The 18,565-nt window shown below is 36.7% G+C and overlaps 4 protein-coding genes across 5 annotated transcripts; all 4 read left to right on the forward strand.

Annotated features, from left to right (window-relative positions):
* The first annotated feature begins 1,015 nt into the window (after positions 1 to 1,015).
* Positions 1,016 to 6,276, forward strand: LOC132180977 (cystinosin homolog). The gene is made up of 8 exons (XM_059593996.1): positions 1,016 to 1,525; positions 1,643 to 1,775; positions 2,406 to 2,495; positions 2,605 to 2,729; positions 4,109 to 4,151; positions 5,190 to 5,307; positions 5,395 to 5,444; positions 5,986 to 6,276. The coding sequence occupies exons 1-8, from the start codon at positions 1,407 to 1,409 to the stop codon at positions 6,130 to 6,132; spliced, it is 825 nt and encodes a 274-aa protein (XP_059449979.1). The 5' UTR covers positions 1,016 to 1,406; the 3' UTR covers positions 6,133 to 6,276.
* A 533-nt stretch (positions 6,277 to 6,809) lies between these two features.
* LOC132182507 (cystinosin homolog) lies at positions 6,810 to 10,479 on the forward strand. Its single transcript, XM_059595772.1, has 8 exons — positions 6,810 to 7,188; positions 7,305 to 7,437; positions 8,462 to 8,551; positions 8,681 to 8,805; positions 9,342 to 9,384; positions 9,707 to 9,824; positions 9,919 to 9,968; positions 10,217 to 10,479. The coding sequence occupies exons 1-8, from the start codon at positions 7,070 to 7,072 to the stop codon at positions 10,361 to 10,363; spliced, it is 825 nt and encodes a 274-aa protein (XP_059451755.1). The 5' UTR covers positions 6,810 to 7,069; the 3' UTR covers positions 10,364 to 10,479.
* Positions 10,480 to 11,577: 1,098 nt separating this feature from the next.
* On the forward strand, positions 11,578 to 12,360 carry LOC132183016 (uncharacterized). Its single transcript, XM_059596402.1, has one exon. It carries the CDS (start codon positions 11,597 to 11,599, stop codon positions 12,188 to 12,190), a length of 594 nt encoding a protein of 197 aa, XP_059452385.1. The 5' UTR covers positions 11,578 to 11,596; the 3' UTR covers positions 12,191 to 12,360.
* A 913-nt stretch (positions 12,361 to 13,273) lies between these two features.
* LOC132183088 (protein FAR1-RELATED SEQUENCE 12-like) lies at positions 13,274 to 17,188 on the forward strand. Of its 2 annotated transcripts, XM_059596486.1 has the most exons (3): positions 13,274 to 13,468; positions 14,416 to 16,730; positions 16,838 to 17,188. In XM_059596486.1, exons 2-3 carry the CDS (start codon positions 14,421 to 14,423, stop codon positions 17,012 to 17,014), a joined length of 2,487 nt encoding a protein of 828 aa, XP_059452469.1. In that variant the 5' UTR covers positions 13,274 to 13,468; positions 14,416 to 14,420; the 3' UTR covers positions 17,015 to 17,188. The 2 variants fall into 2 exon arrangements, with proteins under 2 accessions (XP_059452469.1, XP_059452468.1); XM_059596485.1 differs by having other exon boundaries at positions 14,416 to 17,013.
* Positions 17,189 to 18,565: the final 1,377 nt, after the last annotated feature.

Consider the following 18,565-nt stretch of genomic DNA (forward strand, 5'->3'; position numbering starts at 1 on the left):
TTTTATAGACCATTAAATTTAAAATAAAGGACAACAATTAACAATTGGAGAAGTTCCAATTTCTTCCCCATTGGAAAGGATCCGAATCCTGTCTTTGTGGTATAATTAGCTCTCTTTTTTTTTTTTTCCTTGGTTATTTTTTTTTTCTTAAAAAAAAAAAAAAATAGCACAAGGGACACCAATAGACACCAAAGGAGGATGTGAATAACTACAGTTCGGTTGTGGTAAAAAGCCCCTATAGTTTGCCCACTAATGAAAATGTGACACCTTAGCATGGAATAAGTTAAGAAAATAAAACCAAAAACACCTGATTAAACCAAAAGCCCCATAGTTTACCCACCCAAATGGATGAGGAGCCACCCCAAAGGGAGGTGAGGGCGGCTCGCCGGTGCGAGGCCACCCAGCGAGCCACCCCCAGTGGCACGCCACCCTAGATCAAATTTGGGGTGGCACGCGGCCACCCCAACCACCACGGGGGGCAGCTCGCAGCCCACCCCAAGGCCTATGGGGTGGCTGCGAATCACCCCAACCACCATTGGGATGGCTCACAGGCCATCCCTAGGCTTTGAGGTGGCCGCGCCACCCCCATTGGGGTGGTTGCTTCTCTTCACTTGGGGCTTTTTAATTGTTTTTTTTTGTTTTTAAAGATGAATTAATTTTTTAAATGATTAATCAGGTGTATTTGTGTTTATTTTGTAAACTTAGGTTAGGTGGCATCTTCTTATTGGTTGCAAAAACCTTCTTCTTTCCGCCACGACCGAACTGCAGCACCTCTCAAGGAGGATTATAAGTTTCAAACTCTTATTTTCTTACATTTATTTTTTCATATTCGTGACTTTTAAATTAAATAGTAATTTTAAAAACAACTTATAAATTTGGAGAAAACATTCTCACTTGTATTTTTCTTTTACTATATCTTTCCCTTTAAGGCAAGGATCCCCCTTAAGTAATCTTTCCTTCTTTCTTTGCTTGTCGGCTTGTACCATTAGGCCTGTACATATTTGACACGTCATGGAGTAAGTCAGCACAGGTAGGCCATTAATCAATAATCACAGCGACGGAAGCAGCTTTGGTAGAGATTTCCCAAAAGGGCCATAAAAAGGATTGAATGAACGTGCCTGGACTGTCGTCTGGGTTCATAGGCTTTTGTAGAGATCAAAAAAGGCCGCCAATGTATATGCTACAACCACAGGCGGTTCAGATTCGATGAAATTTTGGCACCAATCACAGCAACGGAAGCAGCTTTCATTTGCCCAAGTTTTTCAGCCCAAAAAAGTAGTCAAAAAGAAAAAAAGAACCGAATTTGCTGCTTGTCAACCTTTTTATACAACAAACTTGTAAAACTCTTCATTGGATAGGCTTTTTTAGGGGAATTCCTTGGTCTGATCCCTCAGAGAGAGAGGGAAATGGCGTCGTGGAACTCAATTCCGCTGGAAATCACGTACGAGGTTCTGGGATGGACAGCTTTCCTCTCATGGTCCATCAGTTTCTACCCGCAAGTGATTTTGAATTTCCATAGGAAAAGGTAGGTATTACTACGACGCAAGCAATTTTCCATCATCTTCTTTCTCGGCCTGGATTTCATTTCCATGCTTCTTAATTTTGTTGTTGTGCTTTTTCGGTGGTGGGGTTGTGAACGTAGTGTGGTGGGGCTGAACTTGGATTTCGTACTGCTGAATTTGACGAAGCACTCGTCGTATCTGATATACAATGCGTCCCTCTACTTCAGCTCCGCTATTCAGAAGCAGTACTACGAGAAATACGGCTATGGAGAGGTTCGTTACTTTCTTCTTGTAAAGGAACAGAGGAAGAAAAATTAATCTTTTTTATTTATTTATTTTGGTATTCTACCCAGTGTGCACGTAGTCAGTCATATTACATATGATGTTGACAGTGATGGTCTTGGATTGTGGTTGGGATAGTGAATTTGAAGCTCTGAATATTTGGATTTGATTTTTCATGGTCAATTCTAGTTGAAATCAAAATCTCATTTATGGATGAAGCTATTTCTATCAAGAAGGTGATGTGCTTGTTTGCTGATTTGTGCACCTCGTGAGGCATGTGTTCAATTGTTGAGTTAGAGCAGAAGGTTGGCCTAGACTAGGCTTTCTATAGTAATTCTAGTTTTTGGGCCTTCTTAATTTTTATTTTTGAATTATTTATTTTAGTGAAGATGTTCACTTGAAATATGGTAGGATGGTATGGGGGCTTTATTTACTTTTGTGAAATGTGGAGGTAATTTGTTTTGGTTTGGTTTTTAAACAAGGATTGTACAAGTAGCAGTATCTAGAACCTGACTAGCCAACTTCTGCATGTTAAAGGATGGGAGCTTGAGTTGGTTTTTGTTGTTCTTCACATAAATGATTAACCATTTATTTGTTTTGTTGTTTTTTTAATTATTGCAGATGATACCTGTAGCTGCAAACGATGTTGCTTTCTCTATCCATGCTGTTCTTTTGACAGCAATTACCCTGTTCCAGATCGTAATCTATGACGTACGTGGTTTACTTTTCCTCACCGTGTTCAGATGTTATTTTATCTTATAGGTGGGAGATCTTTATCTTAGTAATCTTGTGAGTTTAATTTGTTGCTGGTCTTGTACAGCGCGGAAGTCAGAAGGTTTCCAAGACAGCTATTGCGATTGTCTCTGCTGTGTGGTTATTTGCTGCTGCTTGTTTTTTCATAGCCTTGCCAAACCATTCTTGGCTTTGGCTTATTTCCATCTTTAAGTAAGCTGCTCTCTTTATGATTTTGTAAATTGAATTTCAACTTCATGTGAATGGCAATGATGGCTGCTACTACTAAGTTCATATAGGATGATCATTCAATGCAAAGGGATCTTTTCTTTTTTTTCTTTTCTTTCTTGTTACTTTTATGTTTATTTTTCACATCAACATGGTATCTCGAAGTACCACTTCGCCTGTATTATAGTTTCACGTTGAAGTTTACCATCAATGAACTTTCAAGATCTGATCCGAGTATGCCTTAACACTAGTGAGATTGAAATTGCCACATCTAGTTTGGGAAGGTGGATTTGTCACTTAATGCTATGGCATATGCCAATAAGTTGAGCATGGGTACAAATTTACTTGGTATTTGCCCCTATGTGATAATGTCCGTGATCCTGTTGGAGGCCATCCTTTTTCATCTCTATTATCTCCATCTCAGTTGCATTCAGAGTGTAAAGCTTCCTAGCATTTCTTCTGCCGTAAATTTTTGGGTTATGAAATGCTTTTCACAGGCAATGTTCCTCGGTACTTTTGATTTGGTTTTACTCTGTAAGATAAGGTTACTCCATATTCATTTCTTAAACCTCAACTTTAATCTGATAATGACCATATTTAATCTATAATCTTTCCAGGATAGAAATTGCTAAAGCTTATGTATCGAAAGTTAAAGAAACTCTAGACTCCTCTCCTTACATGTAGGACTTTTCTCTAGCACTGGCGTGAAGGCCTTCTTGGCAGGCCAGCTAAGCTTGTGAGGATTGGAAAAAACGAGCTTATTGCTGAATTAGTGGAAAGTTGGCATGATGCTGCAGATGAACTAGTGGCTCTTGATAAAGGCCTTCTTTCACTTGATTAGAGGGAAATCTCGGAGTGATATATGATGCTTGTTAGGTTGAAATTCAACCCACAAACAGTGTGCAATGAAGTGTCCTATTTTGGGCAAATATGGGGGCAGATAATTGTGATCTCTGTCCCCCAATCTTAAGGAGACATTTCTTTTGTGTACTTATCCCAAAAAATTGGGCTTTTCAGATAGTTGCCTTTTTTTTTTCTCTGTACTTATAAGTTATAACATCACAACCCCCCACCACCAAGGAAAAAAAAAAGGGAAAAGAAAAGATGACAAGAGGAGGGATTGCAAACAAGAATGTCTATAATTTGAGGGTACCTTACTGTAATTTAAATTGGTTATGATGTGAAGCGGTGAGAATACTAAGTTAAGTATTTTTTCTCCTCATGCCTATATAGCAGAAACTTGATTAAATTTTCTCTGTTGACTTCATTACAAAAGTGCTGTCTTTGACTACTATTATGTTGTTTCATGATTTCTAGACCTGTGGTTAACTTTCCTTTCTAAAATATATTCAATTATCATGCAGCTCAATTCAAGTTTTCATGACTGTCATCAAATATATTCCCCAGGTCAGATTTGTTACCCCCTTGAAGTCGTTTTTTATTAGTGAAGGAGATGTTGAAAATACTTAATCTATTGGCTATTTTGATAGATGCAATCTGACAATTGCCTTGTATATGAAAATCCATACAGGCACTGACTTCAAATTTTTCTAGCTATCGAATATAGGAACTTCAATTTACTTGTCTTGTGGGTGCACAACAAAAGAACAGAATTAGGACGAGAGGGGCTGGGTTGGATTTGGCCTTTTTTGTGTGTGTGTGTGGGAGGGGGGGAGGAGGCATAACTGTTATGGGAGAATCTGCTATTTTGAATTGAATGTTACACAACTTCTTTCAATCCTTTTTAATAGTTATCTGTCTGAACATCCTCGGTTGCAAATTAAAGTTTTTGAATTTAGATGCATTTCAATTAAGTTCCATACCAGTGTTTGAAGAGGCACTTTGGAGGACTAGTGTGATGGTAACTTCACCTTTATTTGCCAGTGATTTTATTTGGCAATTAAAGTTGATGTTTAGGTATCATTAACTATAATTGATATAGGAGGGGTAATTTTGAATCGATAACTTTATGATTGTTCAATAAAACTTTGGGTGCTTGGAGAAGCCTCTAAAATTTGACTTTGTTCATCATGTTTCACTTAGCTTCGTAACCTGAACTCTGATATTTTTAAAAGTTGGGAAAGCCTCTAAAATTTGACTTTGCTTTTTGTTTTTTATTTAGCAAAAGTTGATGGCTACCATGGAACAGCGAGAGTGAAATAGATTGGGTTCATCAGTTGTTGAATTATATGCTTCTATTATCATAAAGTAGTATCAGGAAATGCAAATATATAAGCTGAAGTGAGACAGCTTACTTACATGGCTTTTGATGTATCCTAAAATTGTTTGCTGCCGCTTAATTGGGTGTTTTAGTTGTCTTTACCTCAGAAGATGATTAAAAAAAATTGATTGTAATTGCTTAACATTTTGTGATGGTATCATTACCTTTATTAACAACTGGAATGGCCATCCATATCGCATTACTGAATCTGTTATGAAATATAGGCGGTTATGAACTTTACGAGAAAGAGCACAGATGGATTCAGCATTGGCAACATTTTACTCGATTTTTCTGGAGGGTTAACAAATTATGCACAGATGGTTGTGCAATCTATAGATCAAGGTTTGTTATTTCTTCCTCAACCCTAGTTCTTGCCACCTGAATTAATGCCTCATGCATATATATTCCTAAGCTTGTTGCTTTTTGCAGGTTCTTGGGTAAACTTTTATGGAAACATAGGGAAGACGTTACTATCTCTGGTATATAATACTTCTCCACTTCTCTGATTTACTTTCACCTTTTATACCTCTTTACTTTAACTGATATTGCCAATTCCGTGCATGCATTTTCTCATGCTTTTGCCAGAATATATGTGGTAGATGAATTTGCTATGCCCTTTCTTGTAAATTCTATTGTCACATTTTAATTCAAATTGTCATTTTAATATAAGAATTATTGCCAAATAGTTTTAACTAAAAAAGGAAATTTAGTGAAGAAGGAGTTGATCGTTCATGTGTAGAGATTCTTGTAAAAGTAAAATTCAATGTAGAAGATGATGAATGCATGAAGTAAAAGAAACATATAGCTTTTAAAGATGATTTCTTGCTTGAGATATAGTTGAGACCAATCGTAATCAAATATGTGTTTGTATCTTTACCCGTGATTTTTCTTTTATTTCTAAAGATTTTTTGATATTTCATTGGTTTCTTTTTAAGATAGAATATGTTGCTGCAATCATCTATATTTGTTGACCTTCTTTTCTGTGTATTTGAAAAGATTGGATGGAATTTGTTGTTGCAGGTGTCTATATTCTTTGACATTATTTTCATGTGTCAACATTATGTGCTGTATCCTGGCAAGAAAGCTCAAGTCTCTCCTAAACTCATCGAGGAAAACAGAGAGCCACTTATTAAGCCTTCTGATCACCCAGAATCAGAAAATGTGTAAAAATCTCCGCTCAGCTCATAATGTAAAACGTCAGTTAAGCCTTATGGTTATTTTACACACAAACAAATGAAAGGCAGTCAATTGTCGACAGAAACTCGTAATATTATTTGAAAATTAGTCAAGCTTTGTTGTAATTTACGTTTACTTTTTTGCCTTTTGTATGAGAAGAAAGATCAATTTGAACTAATAACTTTAATTTGAGTAATCCATCGGCCTAGATTTTGTCATGTTATACAACATGTTTAAAACTTAAATACTTTCTCTCTTTCCGGTGGCGGGCGACCCCTACCTTCACTGTGACCATTGTCATTGTCACTCCCAAAGACCACTTAGGGATGGCAACCACTACCGTAGTCATTGGGATAATTTGATCACTCTCAAAGCAGTCAAAAGGGTGGTTGGTTAGTGGTGATGGTGAGAGATTGGTAGTGGGTGAGGGTGGTTACGGTGAAGGTAAGGGTTGATGGCAGTGAAAAAGGGTAAAAGTTTGAAATTTTTAGCTGCAGCATAAATAATGTGCTAGCATCTGAATCAAAGATCCATGCTACTTGAGTGGGACTTGTACTTGCCCTTCGATCAATGCTTTTCATAAACTTAAATCACTTTTGACCATAAAAAAACAGATATATCGACAAAAGTGGCAAAAGATTCCAAGTAATATATTCCATCATGAGCAACAGCTGCAAGGAGCTCATATATGGCAGGTGCTTTACATCCAACTGGATGTGTAGGAGATATAAATATCTGAAAGTGGCCGTATTTCGGACAAAGTCCCGAGAGAGAGAGAGAAGGGAAAGGACAGAAGACTACACATAAAAGAGCTTCAATTGAAATATAAAATTCTTAGGAGACAGCTACTTCAGATTAAGATGTACTCAGAGGATGTAGGAAAAGAAGTTTATCCATTCATCGGCTCTCCTCTCCAACAGCGAGAGAAATGGCTTCTTGGAACTCAGTTCCGCTGGAAATCACGTACCAGGTTCTGGGATGGACTTCTTTCTTGTCATGGACCATGGGTTTCTACCCACAAGTCATCTTGAATTTCCGCAGGAAAAGGTATTTCTACAACACAAATAAATTTCCCATCTCTTTTCTTGGCCTGGACTTTGTTTCCAGACACGCCTTGCTTTTAATTCTGTTCTTGGGTTTTTTCTGTTGGGGTGTGAACGTAGTGTGGTGGGGATGAGCTTCGATTTTGTGGTGCTGAATTTCACGAAGCACTCCTCGTATCTGATATACAACGCGTCCCTCTTCTTTAGCCCCACTATTCAGAAGCAGTACTACGAAAAGTACGGCTATGGAGAGGTTCGTGCTTTCTTCTTCTAGGGAAAAAAACACCATTTTAAGTTTTCAACAAGGTATAGAAACTTTTCGAGTTTGGGATTCTCTATGCATGTAGATAGATGGTAGTCATATTACATGATGCGTGTAGATAGTGTTGTTCTTGGATTGTGGTTGAGATAGTTAATTTGAAGTTCTGCTTATTTGTATTTGATTTTCATTGCAAATTTGTGAATGGCCTAACTATTGATCCAAAAGCTGATACTGACGTGATTAAACACTTAAATTTTAATCATTAGGATCATAAAATTTCATCACGCTTCCGAACACGAGGTTTGACCCGATGGTAATGCTACCTTTTGACGGCTTTGCTCATTTATTAGTATTCAATGATTTTAATACCAAGACATTCTAATCTAGCCTATAAGTAGTCTCCTTCGTGATTCGAATCCGTGACATGGTATCTATTATGATATTAATTGTTAAAGGCCTACCCTTTGATTAAAAACCCTTAGGAGTGTTGGATACTGGCTTGGTTAAATCCTTATCATTTAGAATCGTAACAAAATTCTAGTAAAATCAGAATCTCATTTCTGGTTGAAGCCATTTTATTATTTTAACCAAGAAGGCGTTGTGTCTATTTTGTGACTTTGTGCAACTGGTAAGGCACATGTTCAATCGCTGAGTAGTGCAGCTACCTCAGAGATATTGGCCTCGAGTACGCTTTCTATAGTAGTTCCTTCCTTGGGCTTTCTTAATTTTTATGTTTGACTGTTTTTTGATTGTTTGTTTTAGGTGAAGATAATCGTTTGAAATATGATAAGATGTTATATATGAGGGCATGGGTTAGTTTTCTTAATTGTTGAGGTAATTTGTTTCGGTTTGTTTTAAGAAAATGAATGTAAAGAAGGCAACATTTGGAGTTATCGTAGTAATCTGAAATCTCAGATTGAGAGTGGTCAACTTAATATGTTCAATTTGGTTTTTGGTGTACGTTACATTAATTACTATCCCTTTATTCGTTTCGTTGTCATTCTAATTATTGTAGATGATACCTGTAGCTGCGAACGATGTTGCTTTTTCTACCCACGCCGTTCTTGTGACAACACTTCTCTTGTTCCAAATTGTAATTTATGAAGTAAGTGTTTCTCCTTCCTCTTAAGATCAAATATTCTTTCATCTTACAGGTGTGAGATCTTTATCTTAGCTAGTAATCTTGTTAGAGGGCGGAGTATCTAAGTTGGCCTTTCTTGATGGTTTTGTGCAGCGCGGAAGTCAGAAGGTTTCCAAGATAGCTATTGCAATTATCTCTGCTGTGTGGCTATTTGCTGCTGCTTGTTTTTTCATAGCTTTGCCAAGTCATTCCTGGCTTTGGCTAATCTCCACCTTTAAGTAAGATGCTCTCTTTAGCTTTTTGTACCTTGAATTTGAACCTTACGTGAATGGCAATAATGGCGAACAACATAGTTCATATTTGCGTAGGGTGATCATAAAATCTGAAATGATTTTTTTTCTTCTTCTTTTTCTCTTCTTTCTCTTTTACGTTTATGTTTATTTCTTCATATCAAGATGATGTCTTGGATTACCACTTTGCCTGTACCAAGTACAGTTCCACGTTGAAATTTACCATTAATTTAGTATAGCTCTACATAGAAGTTTACCAATGATGAAACGTACTGTAGTCCTATAGCTCTACATAGAAGTTTACCAATTGACGAAATGTACTGTAGTCCAGCTTATGCTATGTAGTGGTGCAGAATACTAACCTAAGTTTCTTTTTCCCCATATGCCTATCTAGCAGAAACTTCCTTAAATTTTCTCTGTTGACTTCATTACAGAAGTGCTGTCTTTGATCATACAGTTTCAAGATTCCTTGATCTCTGGTTGAATTTCCTCTCTAACTTTCTTTGAATTCAATTATGTTGCAGCTCAATTCAAGTTTTTATGACAGTCATCAAATATATTCCCCAGGTCAAATCTGTAACCCCTTTATGTTGTTCTATATTTATTAATAAAGGAGATGGACTCAATCTATTGGCTATGCTGATAGAGGAGAATACTTGTAAATGCTTTAACATTTTGTGATGGTGTGTTAAAATATAAATTAAAAGATTAAATTTATCTACTCCTATCAACTTGCTTTTGGGATAATTTGTGATTTAACATAGTATTAGAAATGTCCGGAGTTCGAAACTTATTTCTGTTATTTACGTCTTTTGGATGAACTTTATACTTAAAGTAACCGTAGGAGTGGCTCTCCATATTGTATTGATGAATTTGTTATGAAATATAGGTGTTTATGAATTTTAAGCGCAAAAGCACAGATGGATTCAGTATTGGCTATTTTTTACTCGATATTTTTGGAGCGTTGACAAGTTTCTTGCAGATGGCTGTGCAGTCTATAGATCAAGGTTTATTACTTATTCCTTAGTCATGTATCTTTCCATCTAAATTTCTCTCCAGTGCATAATACATACATACCTAAACTTGTTGCTTTTTTTCCAGGTTCTTTGGTGAACTTTTATGGAAACAAAGGGAAGGTGCTGTTGTCTCTGGTATATATAGAATATTATTCACTTCTCTGATTTACTTTCACCTTCAATGCCTCCCACTTCAACTAATGGTGATTGATCTTGTGCATACATTAATTTAAAACACCCCTTAAAATATATATTTTTTTATGATTGAACCCTCCAATAGCACATATCCTGGTTCGACCCGACCGCGGGCATCGATATTTTTTTTTACCTTATATTCTGTTTATTTTTTTAAAAGATATGATGAAATATATATGCGGCTGCAGGTATCCATGTCCTTTGACATTATATTCATGTGCCAACGTTTTGTGCTCTATCCTGTGGAGCAACCTCAAGTCTCTCCCAAACTCAAGGAGGAAAGCAGAGAGCCGCTTGTTAAGTGTCCTGATCGCCCGCACTCAGAAAATGTATAAAGCTTCGCTCTGTTCATATAAATCCATATATTTGAGGCCCGTTGGGCTAAACATTTCATGGCACGTAAAGTACCACTCATCCATATCAAAATGAATCTGATCCGTTGAAAAACACACGCTGGAGCATCACAAAGTTTGCGCCATTGTCGCAGGGGGTTTTCCCCTACTTTCCCTTTCCCATTCTTCTCTCAAGTTAACCCTCCTGTGATCAAATTCAAAATTAAATAAATATTAAATAAAATTTCTTCATGCAATTGAATAAATAATAGTCAGCCACTAATATGTTTTTTCAGGAAAAAAATATATTATTTTTTTGGGAAAATTTTACATATCCCTTCAAACTACCACCTAATTGATAATATCCTCCTTAAACTTTCAATTGCGACAATGTACAATCCAAACTATTAAAACATTGTCAATGTCCTCCCAATGACGAACTACCCTTAGTAAAATTAAAAAAAAATAAAATAAAATAAAATTAAAATTTCTTGAAAAACCTAAAATAAAAAAATAAAAATTCTTTTGATAAGAAAAAAAATTAAAAAATTTCAATTTAATTATAGGAGTATTTTTGTTATATTAAGAAATATATAAGGGTATTTTGATCTTTTTGTTAGCTTTGAGGAGGATATTGACAATGTTTTGGTAGTTTTAGGGGTATATTGTCGCAATTGAAAGTTTGGGAGACATTGTCAATTGGGTGGTAATTTACGTGGGATTTACCCCTTTTTTTTTTTTAATGTTATTTTGGTTTTGTAGTCTGCAGAAAATTGAAATGGTGCTGATTGCCTAATTTCATTATTTGCTGAGTAAACCAGACTGAGCATGAATGTAAAATTCAATTGGCATGGTTTTTTCTCTTATGGAGAATATGAGTTCAAGAATCTTCATTTTTAGATGTTATAATGTTCTATAGATTTTAAGGCTCAGTTTGGTTCTTAGGACTTGGTGCTTGATTTAGCACCAAGTTCTAAGGACAAATGTTACTTTAATATACTAAATTGTTTTTGTCCTTAATTTTTTAACATAGTTTATAATATAGAAAGTCAAGCATACTTTCCAACTAACACAATAATGTTTCTCTTAAGTTTATCTAAATGAGCTGTCTATCTCATTTGCTTGGTCCATACGAATACAGCTTGCCTCCCAAGCTTCTCTCCCCTTTATAAGGAGAGGGCACAACACAATCCTCCAATCACTCATTTTCTCATTAGCCCTCAACACACACCAAATATGAAGAGAGAGGGTCGCCAACATGGAATGGTTAGGACCTACCGGATCCTACCATCTCCAGCAAACCCGAGACCCGAAACCCGGGTTGTCAACAAATTTGATTCAACCCCAACTGCTGGGTTGTTCACCAAGGTGCCATCCAAGCCCACCAACCACTCCAAGTTCTCCGGCAAGTGTGGCACCCCAAGGTGCAATGGGTGTCATGTGAACCCGGCATGTAAGTCCAAGCCTAAGACCAAAGGGGCCCAGAAGTTGAAGTCATGCGACGTCGTTGTGAGTTCTCGATTAATCAGTTGGCGGGTTGTCGACGGGCAACCCGGCTTGAGTTTTTCTGGGGTTTCTGCCACAGATCTTTTGGATCATGTGTCTGGTGATTATATGAATGATGACGAAGTTTATGATAGTGATTTTGAGTATGATGAGACAATGAATTTTGAATCTCCATGTAATAAGGACAATGAGATAAGGGTTGATATTAATCATGAGGACGGGGAAGAAAACAATAATAGTGATAATTTAAGTTATTGTGATGTGGAATTTGTGTTGGACCAAGTTGAAGGAGAAGAAGGATGGTGTCTAGTGGAAGAAATGTGAACTTTTATCTCTCTTTGATACATTGTGAATGATTACTTTGTATCATTTTTCTTTTCATTTTAATTTTTTGTTTGTACTTTTGTTAAATTTATGTACCCCTCTTTATATGTGAATGGGTCATGGATTCTTATCCGGGGCCATGGTATAAATGAAAGTTGTCATTTTTAATATGTTAGTACTCTTAATTTTGTATTTTTTATTGTGCAAGTCTAAGCAATAATAAGATAAGGTCCAACAAGGGAAAAACTACGACTTTTTGCAACATATTAGCCTTTGACTTGTATAAATCAGAATTTTTTTATAATTTTTTGTTTAAATGTTATGAAATTCGGGCAGGGAGTGTGAGAGGACGTGCGAGCACCGAGGCCCGACCCTCTCTCATTTTTATCCAATTTGATATGAAAAGCTTTCATATACTAGATTTTTTTTTTTCTTTCTAATCTCCATATACTTGATTTTACAAGCGTGTTAACTTTCACCATGCATTTGAAAGACTTATTTCAATAGTTTGAGTTAGAATCATTCTTGTAAATCAACAGAAATGTCTATTATAATACATATATTATAGTGTTAATTAGAAAAAATATATACTATAGACTTAGAAGTTTTTAAATTGGGTAAAAATGAAAACTTGAAAAGAAAAATCCCTCTAAAAATACATAAAAGAGGGCTAAAGAAAACACATAGCAAACATAAAATCCTTATTCCAAACTACACAATCTTACAATAATTCTTCTGAGGTCACTTATACTTTTCTCTATTTTAGTAGATTTATTTGTGGTTTAAATTATTATTATTATTATTTTACATGTCCGCACAAAAGGAAGAGGAGAATTCGAACTAGTAACACCTGCTTCATTAGACATGATTCCAACCAATTAAGCCACTTCTTGAAGACAATTAAGATTAGTTTTGTAACTGTTTTGGTGTCTAAAATATTAGCGAAGATTAAAAGTGTTTGCTTGGAAGCCCATTGGGCTAAACATTTCATGGTAAGTAAAAGTACCGTCCAAAACGGGCTCCTTGATGTAGCCGTTTGGTATAACCACTAATGAACTGCCACGTCAAGACGGACGACCACACGTGAGTTTGGTCCAGTTCTCTCTTCTGTTCCACAACTCTCTGGCCGAACCGCTGAGAAAAGCCCCAAGTCTGTACAATTCTTCCGGTTGCTCTGCCTGGCCAACACATCCGACCGTTCATCCAGATCAGAATGAATCTGGTCCGTTGAAAAACACCCGCCGGAACATCACCAAGTTTGCGCCACCATCGCAGCAGGTTTTTCCTCACCTTCTTTTCCCTTTCTTCTCTCAGGTTAACGCTCCTGTGCTGGAAATTCAAAATTAAATAAAAATTCTTCATGCAATTGAATTATTGTCAGTCGCTAACATGTTTTTTCAGGAAAAAACAAAAAAAATATTTTTATGTTATGCTGAATTTCATTATTTACTGAGTAAACCAAGCTGAGCATTAATGTTAAATTCAATTGGCGTGGTTTTTTCTGTTGTTTACTTTGTACTTTGTAGTGGGTTCTATTTGGGTTATTTATTTATTTATTTTTTCCATGTTTTGTTTGATGCTATATTTTGTTGGTTTTAGTTTTTGGGTATTCTAAGGTTGTTTAATTCCTTGTATATAGGTGGCATTATGGTATAAAGAGATTGCGATAAAGCATAGTAACTGGGGATGCTTACAAAGACCCAGGCATTCACGCCCATGTTGGTTTTCAGCCCCCCCAAAAAAAGAACCCTTTTTGATTTGTACCAGGAATAAATTAGAAGGTCTATGGAACATTGATGGATAGTTGTATGTTAGGGTTAATGCATTACGTTGGGTTGGCTGTTCTTATGGAGAATATGAGTTCAAGAATCTTCATTTTTAGATGTTATAGTCTTCTCTAGATTTTATGGCTCAGTTTGGTTCTCAGTTGAGTGACATGGTAGAAGAAATGAAGAATAGTATTTGTTCTCGAGCATTTGGCAACAATTTTAAGCAGATTACTTCTATTCACTTTACACTTTATGGAGGGGAGAGGGTATTGTTTTCCTCTTTCCTTTTCTGTCATTGAATCTATTTGGTCATGGTCAATGTTTGATATGTTTACATCTGTGTGTAACTTCGATTAAAGGGTATTAATATGGATCATGGCTGATTGTTCTTCTATAAGTTGCTGCTATATGTTTTTTCTCACAATATTTTCCTTTCCCTGTATACTTGTACTGAAGGTCAGATGGACAGTAGTGAGCCTGATATAACAAGTCATCCACAGGAAGAAGATATAGAAAATGAGCGCCAAGCATCACCTGCATTGGTGATTGATCCGGGGAAGGATTCTCAGGGCCCAAAAGCTTCTCTTGTTGAGCAGAATCAGGTGGTTATTGGTGGTGACTGTGACTGTCAAAGTCCAAATGTTTCTTCTGTTGACAAGAGTCAGGTGGTTATTGATAGTGAGCATGATTCTCAGACCCCGAGTGTTTCTTCTGTTGATAAGAGTCAGGAGGAAATTGATGGTGAGGACTGTCAGACCCCAAAGGTATCCTCTGTTAACGAGTTTGAGATGGGCATCATTGGTGGGCTGGAGTCTCAGAGCCCAAATCCTCTCTCAGGGGTCAGTGTTATTGTAAAAAGTGAGGATGACATGTATGTGATACCAAAAGTTGGCATGGAGTTCGAATCAGAAGATGATGCATATAAGTGTTACAGTAGATATGCTGTTCTGGAAGGGTTCAGCATTCGAAAAGATTTTGTGAACAAAAGTAGGATAAATGGTGCAGTGGTGTCCAGAAGGTATACTTGTTATAGACAAGGTTATCGGCCTAACAAACATTATGTTAATGTGAGGAAATCCCGGCAGGAAACTAGAACTGGTTGCTTGGCACATATGACTATTGCACGTCAACCCAACAGCAAGTTTCGTGTCACTCATTTTGAAACAACGCACAATCATGAGTTGGTAACGCCATCTACAGCTCATATGTTACCATCACAAAAGAGATTAAACTTTTTTCAAGCGATTGCAGATGACATAGCCAATCATCCTGGGATGGATGGTGTACCAAAACTTGGAATGTGTTTTGACTCAGAAGATCATGCGTATGAGTTTTACAATACATATGCTGGACGGGTAGGGTTCAGTGTCCGGAAAGATTATGTAAATAGGAGTAAGATAGATGGTGTTGTGGCATCCAGACGGTTTACTTGTTTTAGAGAAGGTTTTCGACAGAAAGACAAGCGAGATTTAAACGTGAAGAGACCTCGAAAGGAAACAAGAATTGGCTGTTTGGCGCAACTGGTCATTTCTCGTCAGCCTGATGGTAAATATCGTGTCACTCACTTTGAAGAAAAGCACAATCATGAGCTTGTTGCTGCATGTAGAGTTCGCATGTTGCGATCACAAAAGAGACTGGCTGTAGCTCAAGGTGTTGATGGAAATTTGGTTGATGGCTCTGAGATACAACCAGGATTAGCCTCTGAATTACTATGTAAGACGATTGGAGATTGCAAGAATCTGGCTTATGATCCCGTAGATTATAAAAGTAAACTACCTTCCCGACATATGAGGGAGATTGGAGAGGGAGAAGCAGACAGGATACGGCTATATTTTCAAAGCAAACATTTAAAGAACCCTTCTTTCTTTTATGCCATCCAACTTGATGCTGATGATCAAATAGCTAACGTATTCTGGGTGGATGCAAAGATGGTGGTGGACTACAGTGATTTTGGCGATGTGGTTTGCTTTGACACAACTTGCAGATTATACAAAGATTGCAGACTTTTTGCACCCTTCATTGGGGTAAATCATCATAAGCAAATGGTGATCTTTGGTGCTGCACTTTTATACGATGAAACAGTTGAATCTTTCAAGTGGCTGTTTCAAACATTTGTAGAAGCAATGTCTGGAAAGAAACCTAAGACTATCCTCACAGATGGCGATGCAGCAATGACTGAAGCAATTGATTCCGTATTTCCTGAAACACATCATCGGATGTGTGTATGGCATGTGTACCAAAATGCACTTAGACAACTTGGCCACATGTTTGTCGGCTCAGGTTCGTTCAGTAATGATTTAAGTAGTTGCTTTTTTGATCATGAGGAAGAGGAGGATTTCATTAATGCATGGAAGGCTATGCTGGACGTATATGGTCTTTGGGAGAATGAGTGGTTGCATGAAATATTTGAATGTAGAGAGAAATGGGCTGTAGCATATGGAAGGCATAACTTTTGTGCTGACATTAGAAGTTCACAGCTGCGTGAAAATTTTACTCCTAACTTAAAGAAGTATCTAAAGTTTGACTCAGATGTGCTTCCATTTTTCAAGCATCTTGGAAAGGTGTTGAATGATTGGCACTACAAGGAATTAGAAGCTAATTATGATATGGGCCAACATATGCCAAGATTAATGGGGGATGTAATTCTGTTGAAGCAGGCAAGGGATATTTACACGCCAAAAATGTTTGAATGGTTTCAGCTAGAATATGAAACATGTCTAAATATTGTCGTAAACCAATGCACTGAGAATGGGTCATTGTCTGAGTACAAAGTAAGTATATATGGGCAGCTACAAGAGTACACAGTTACTTTTAATTCTGTTGATGAGAATGTCGCCTGCAATTGTATGAAATTCGAGTCCGTGGGAATTTTGTGCAGCCATGCATTAAAAGTGCTCGATTATCGGAACTTAAAGCTGCTCCCAACCAAATACATCTTGAAGAGGTGGACAAAAGATGCAAGAGTCTGAATTGCAGAGGCAACTTTGGGGCCACCACATCAGAAGATTACAGCTTGGATGAAACAATGCAAGATAAAAAGATCTCTGATGTGTAACAGTTGATTTGTTGGCTATGGTTGCTAAATTTGACTAATCCTGTCAATTTGCTCCCAGAAAATACAATGAAAAGAGGAAGCAGTGATGTGTGAATATATGTCAATACTGTACAAAATCATCCTGTATACCTTGTTTCATTTTTATATGAAGCTTGAAAGATTTTGAAGCTCTCTTTTCCTTTTTTCAACTTTCTTCAGTGCATCCCTTGTGTTTATGAATAAGGGAATCTTCGGCATTAATTTTCCTCCCAACATTCAATAGGGTCCTCAACGTTGGACATCTGTTTTGCCTGATGCTGCAGATGATCATTGGCAATCAGCAAGGGTGACTTTTCATGCTAGCGAAAGAAAGGCAGGCATCATTGAAGCGTATATAACCAATTCACTGATTTCTTCGTTTTTCCATTTTTTATAAAAGGTGGATGGCCAATAGGTATGTATATGTTCAAAGGCCCATTCTCGCATTAACTGAATGTTGAAAAGAACCTGCTTTCTGCTTCTGGTTTCTTCTATTGTTCAAATTATATACTTCTTTCAGAGCTTTATACTCGGCTCCAATTATGGATATCTGTGAATCATTTAAAGAAGCTTTGTTGTAGAAATTCTTTCAAATTGCCCTCTTTTCCATTGTTCAAATCGTTACAGCAATTCCATTTTGGTTGGTGGGAAAAGTTTAGGGAGTTCTAAGAGGGATAAAGGGTTAATTAAAGATTGTTTTTATTTTGGTATTTAAAGTCTGCTGGGCCAAAAGGTTGCATTATGCTATAGGGTTCACAATTTCAAGCACCCAAATGGTCCTCCAGTTAGAGAATTGTTTTAAGTTATATGTTCTGTTTTGGTTTAATTTGGTTCTTTGTTGTTGTTGTGATTTGGATTTGGCTCCACAATCCTACAAAATGCAGTTTATGCCACCAATTAACCTTTCTGCATCTGCTTTTATGCTGAATAGTGATAATTCAAATTGTATTTTTCACTTGCTTTTAGGCAGAATCCTGCAAAACTTGAAAAAAATTCCTCTTGTAGACTCCCTAAGATGAGTATTAATAGTGAAAAAATTCCTCTTGCAGAAGTGGGGTGCCAATCAATAAGACAATATGAACATTATATTTTCAATTGAGAAGCATGTGACAAGCCATTGTCCTTCACATAAGCAAGCAAGATATTCTTATAAATTTTTTTGATTTACATTACTTCATATTAAAATGCATTTTGATTTAATGTTTTTTAAAACCTCTTTTTTGTAGGGATATTGTGAATACAAATTTTAAGCCCACTAACTTGGAGTTGATAGATCAATAAACTTTAATAAACTTGGATTAATATGTGATTATTTGATTAATAATGAAGATGTCCACTATTTAAGTTTTGTTTATTTGTAAATCATTTACAGTGATGTTTCCCAACTATGGAGCATCCCCCTACAACTACATTTGCCATGCCTCGAGATCCTCTTATCTTCATCAACTACAATTGACATTGGTGTAGATAACATCAGGGCCTACGAAATTCCTTGCAGTTAACCGGTTGTAAATTAAATCTAATTGGTTTCTT

Source organism: Corylus avellana, chromosome ca5, assembly GCF_901000735.1.
Source record: "Corylus avellana chromosome ca5, CavTom2PMs-1.0".
Lineage (NCBI taxonomy): Eukaryota > Viridiplantae > Streptophyta > Magnoliopsida > Fagales > Betulaceae > Corylus > Corylus avellana.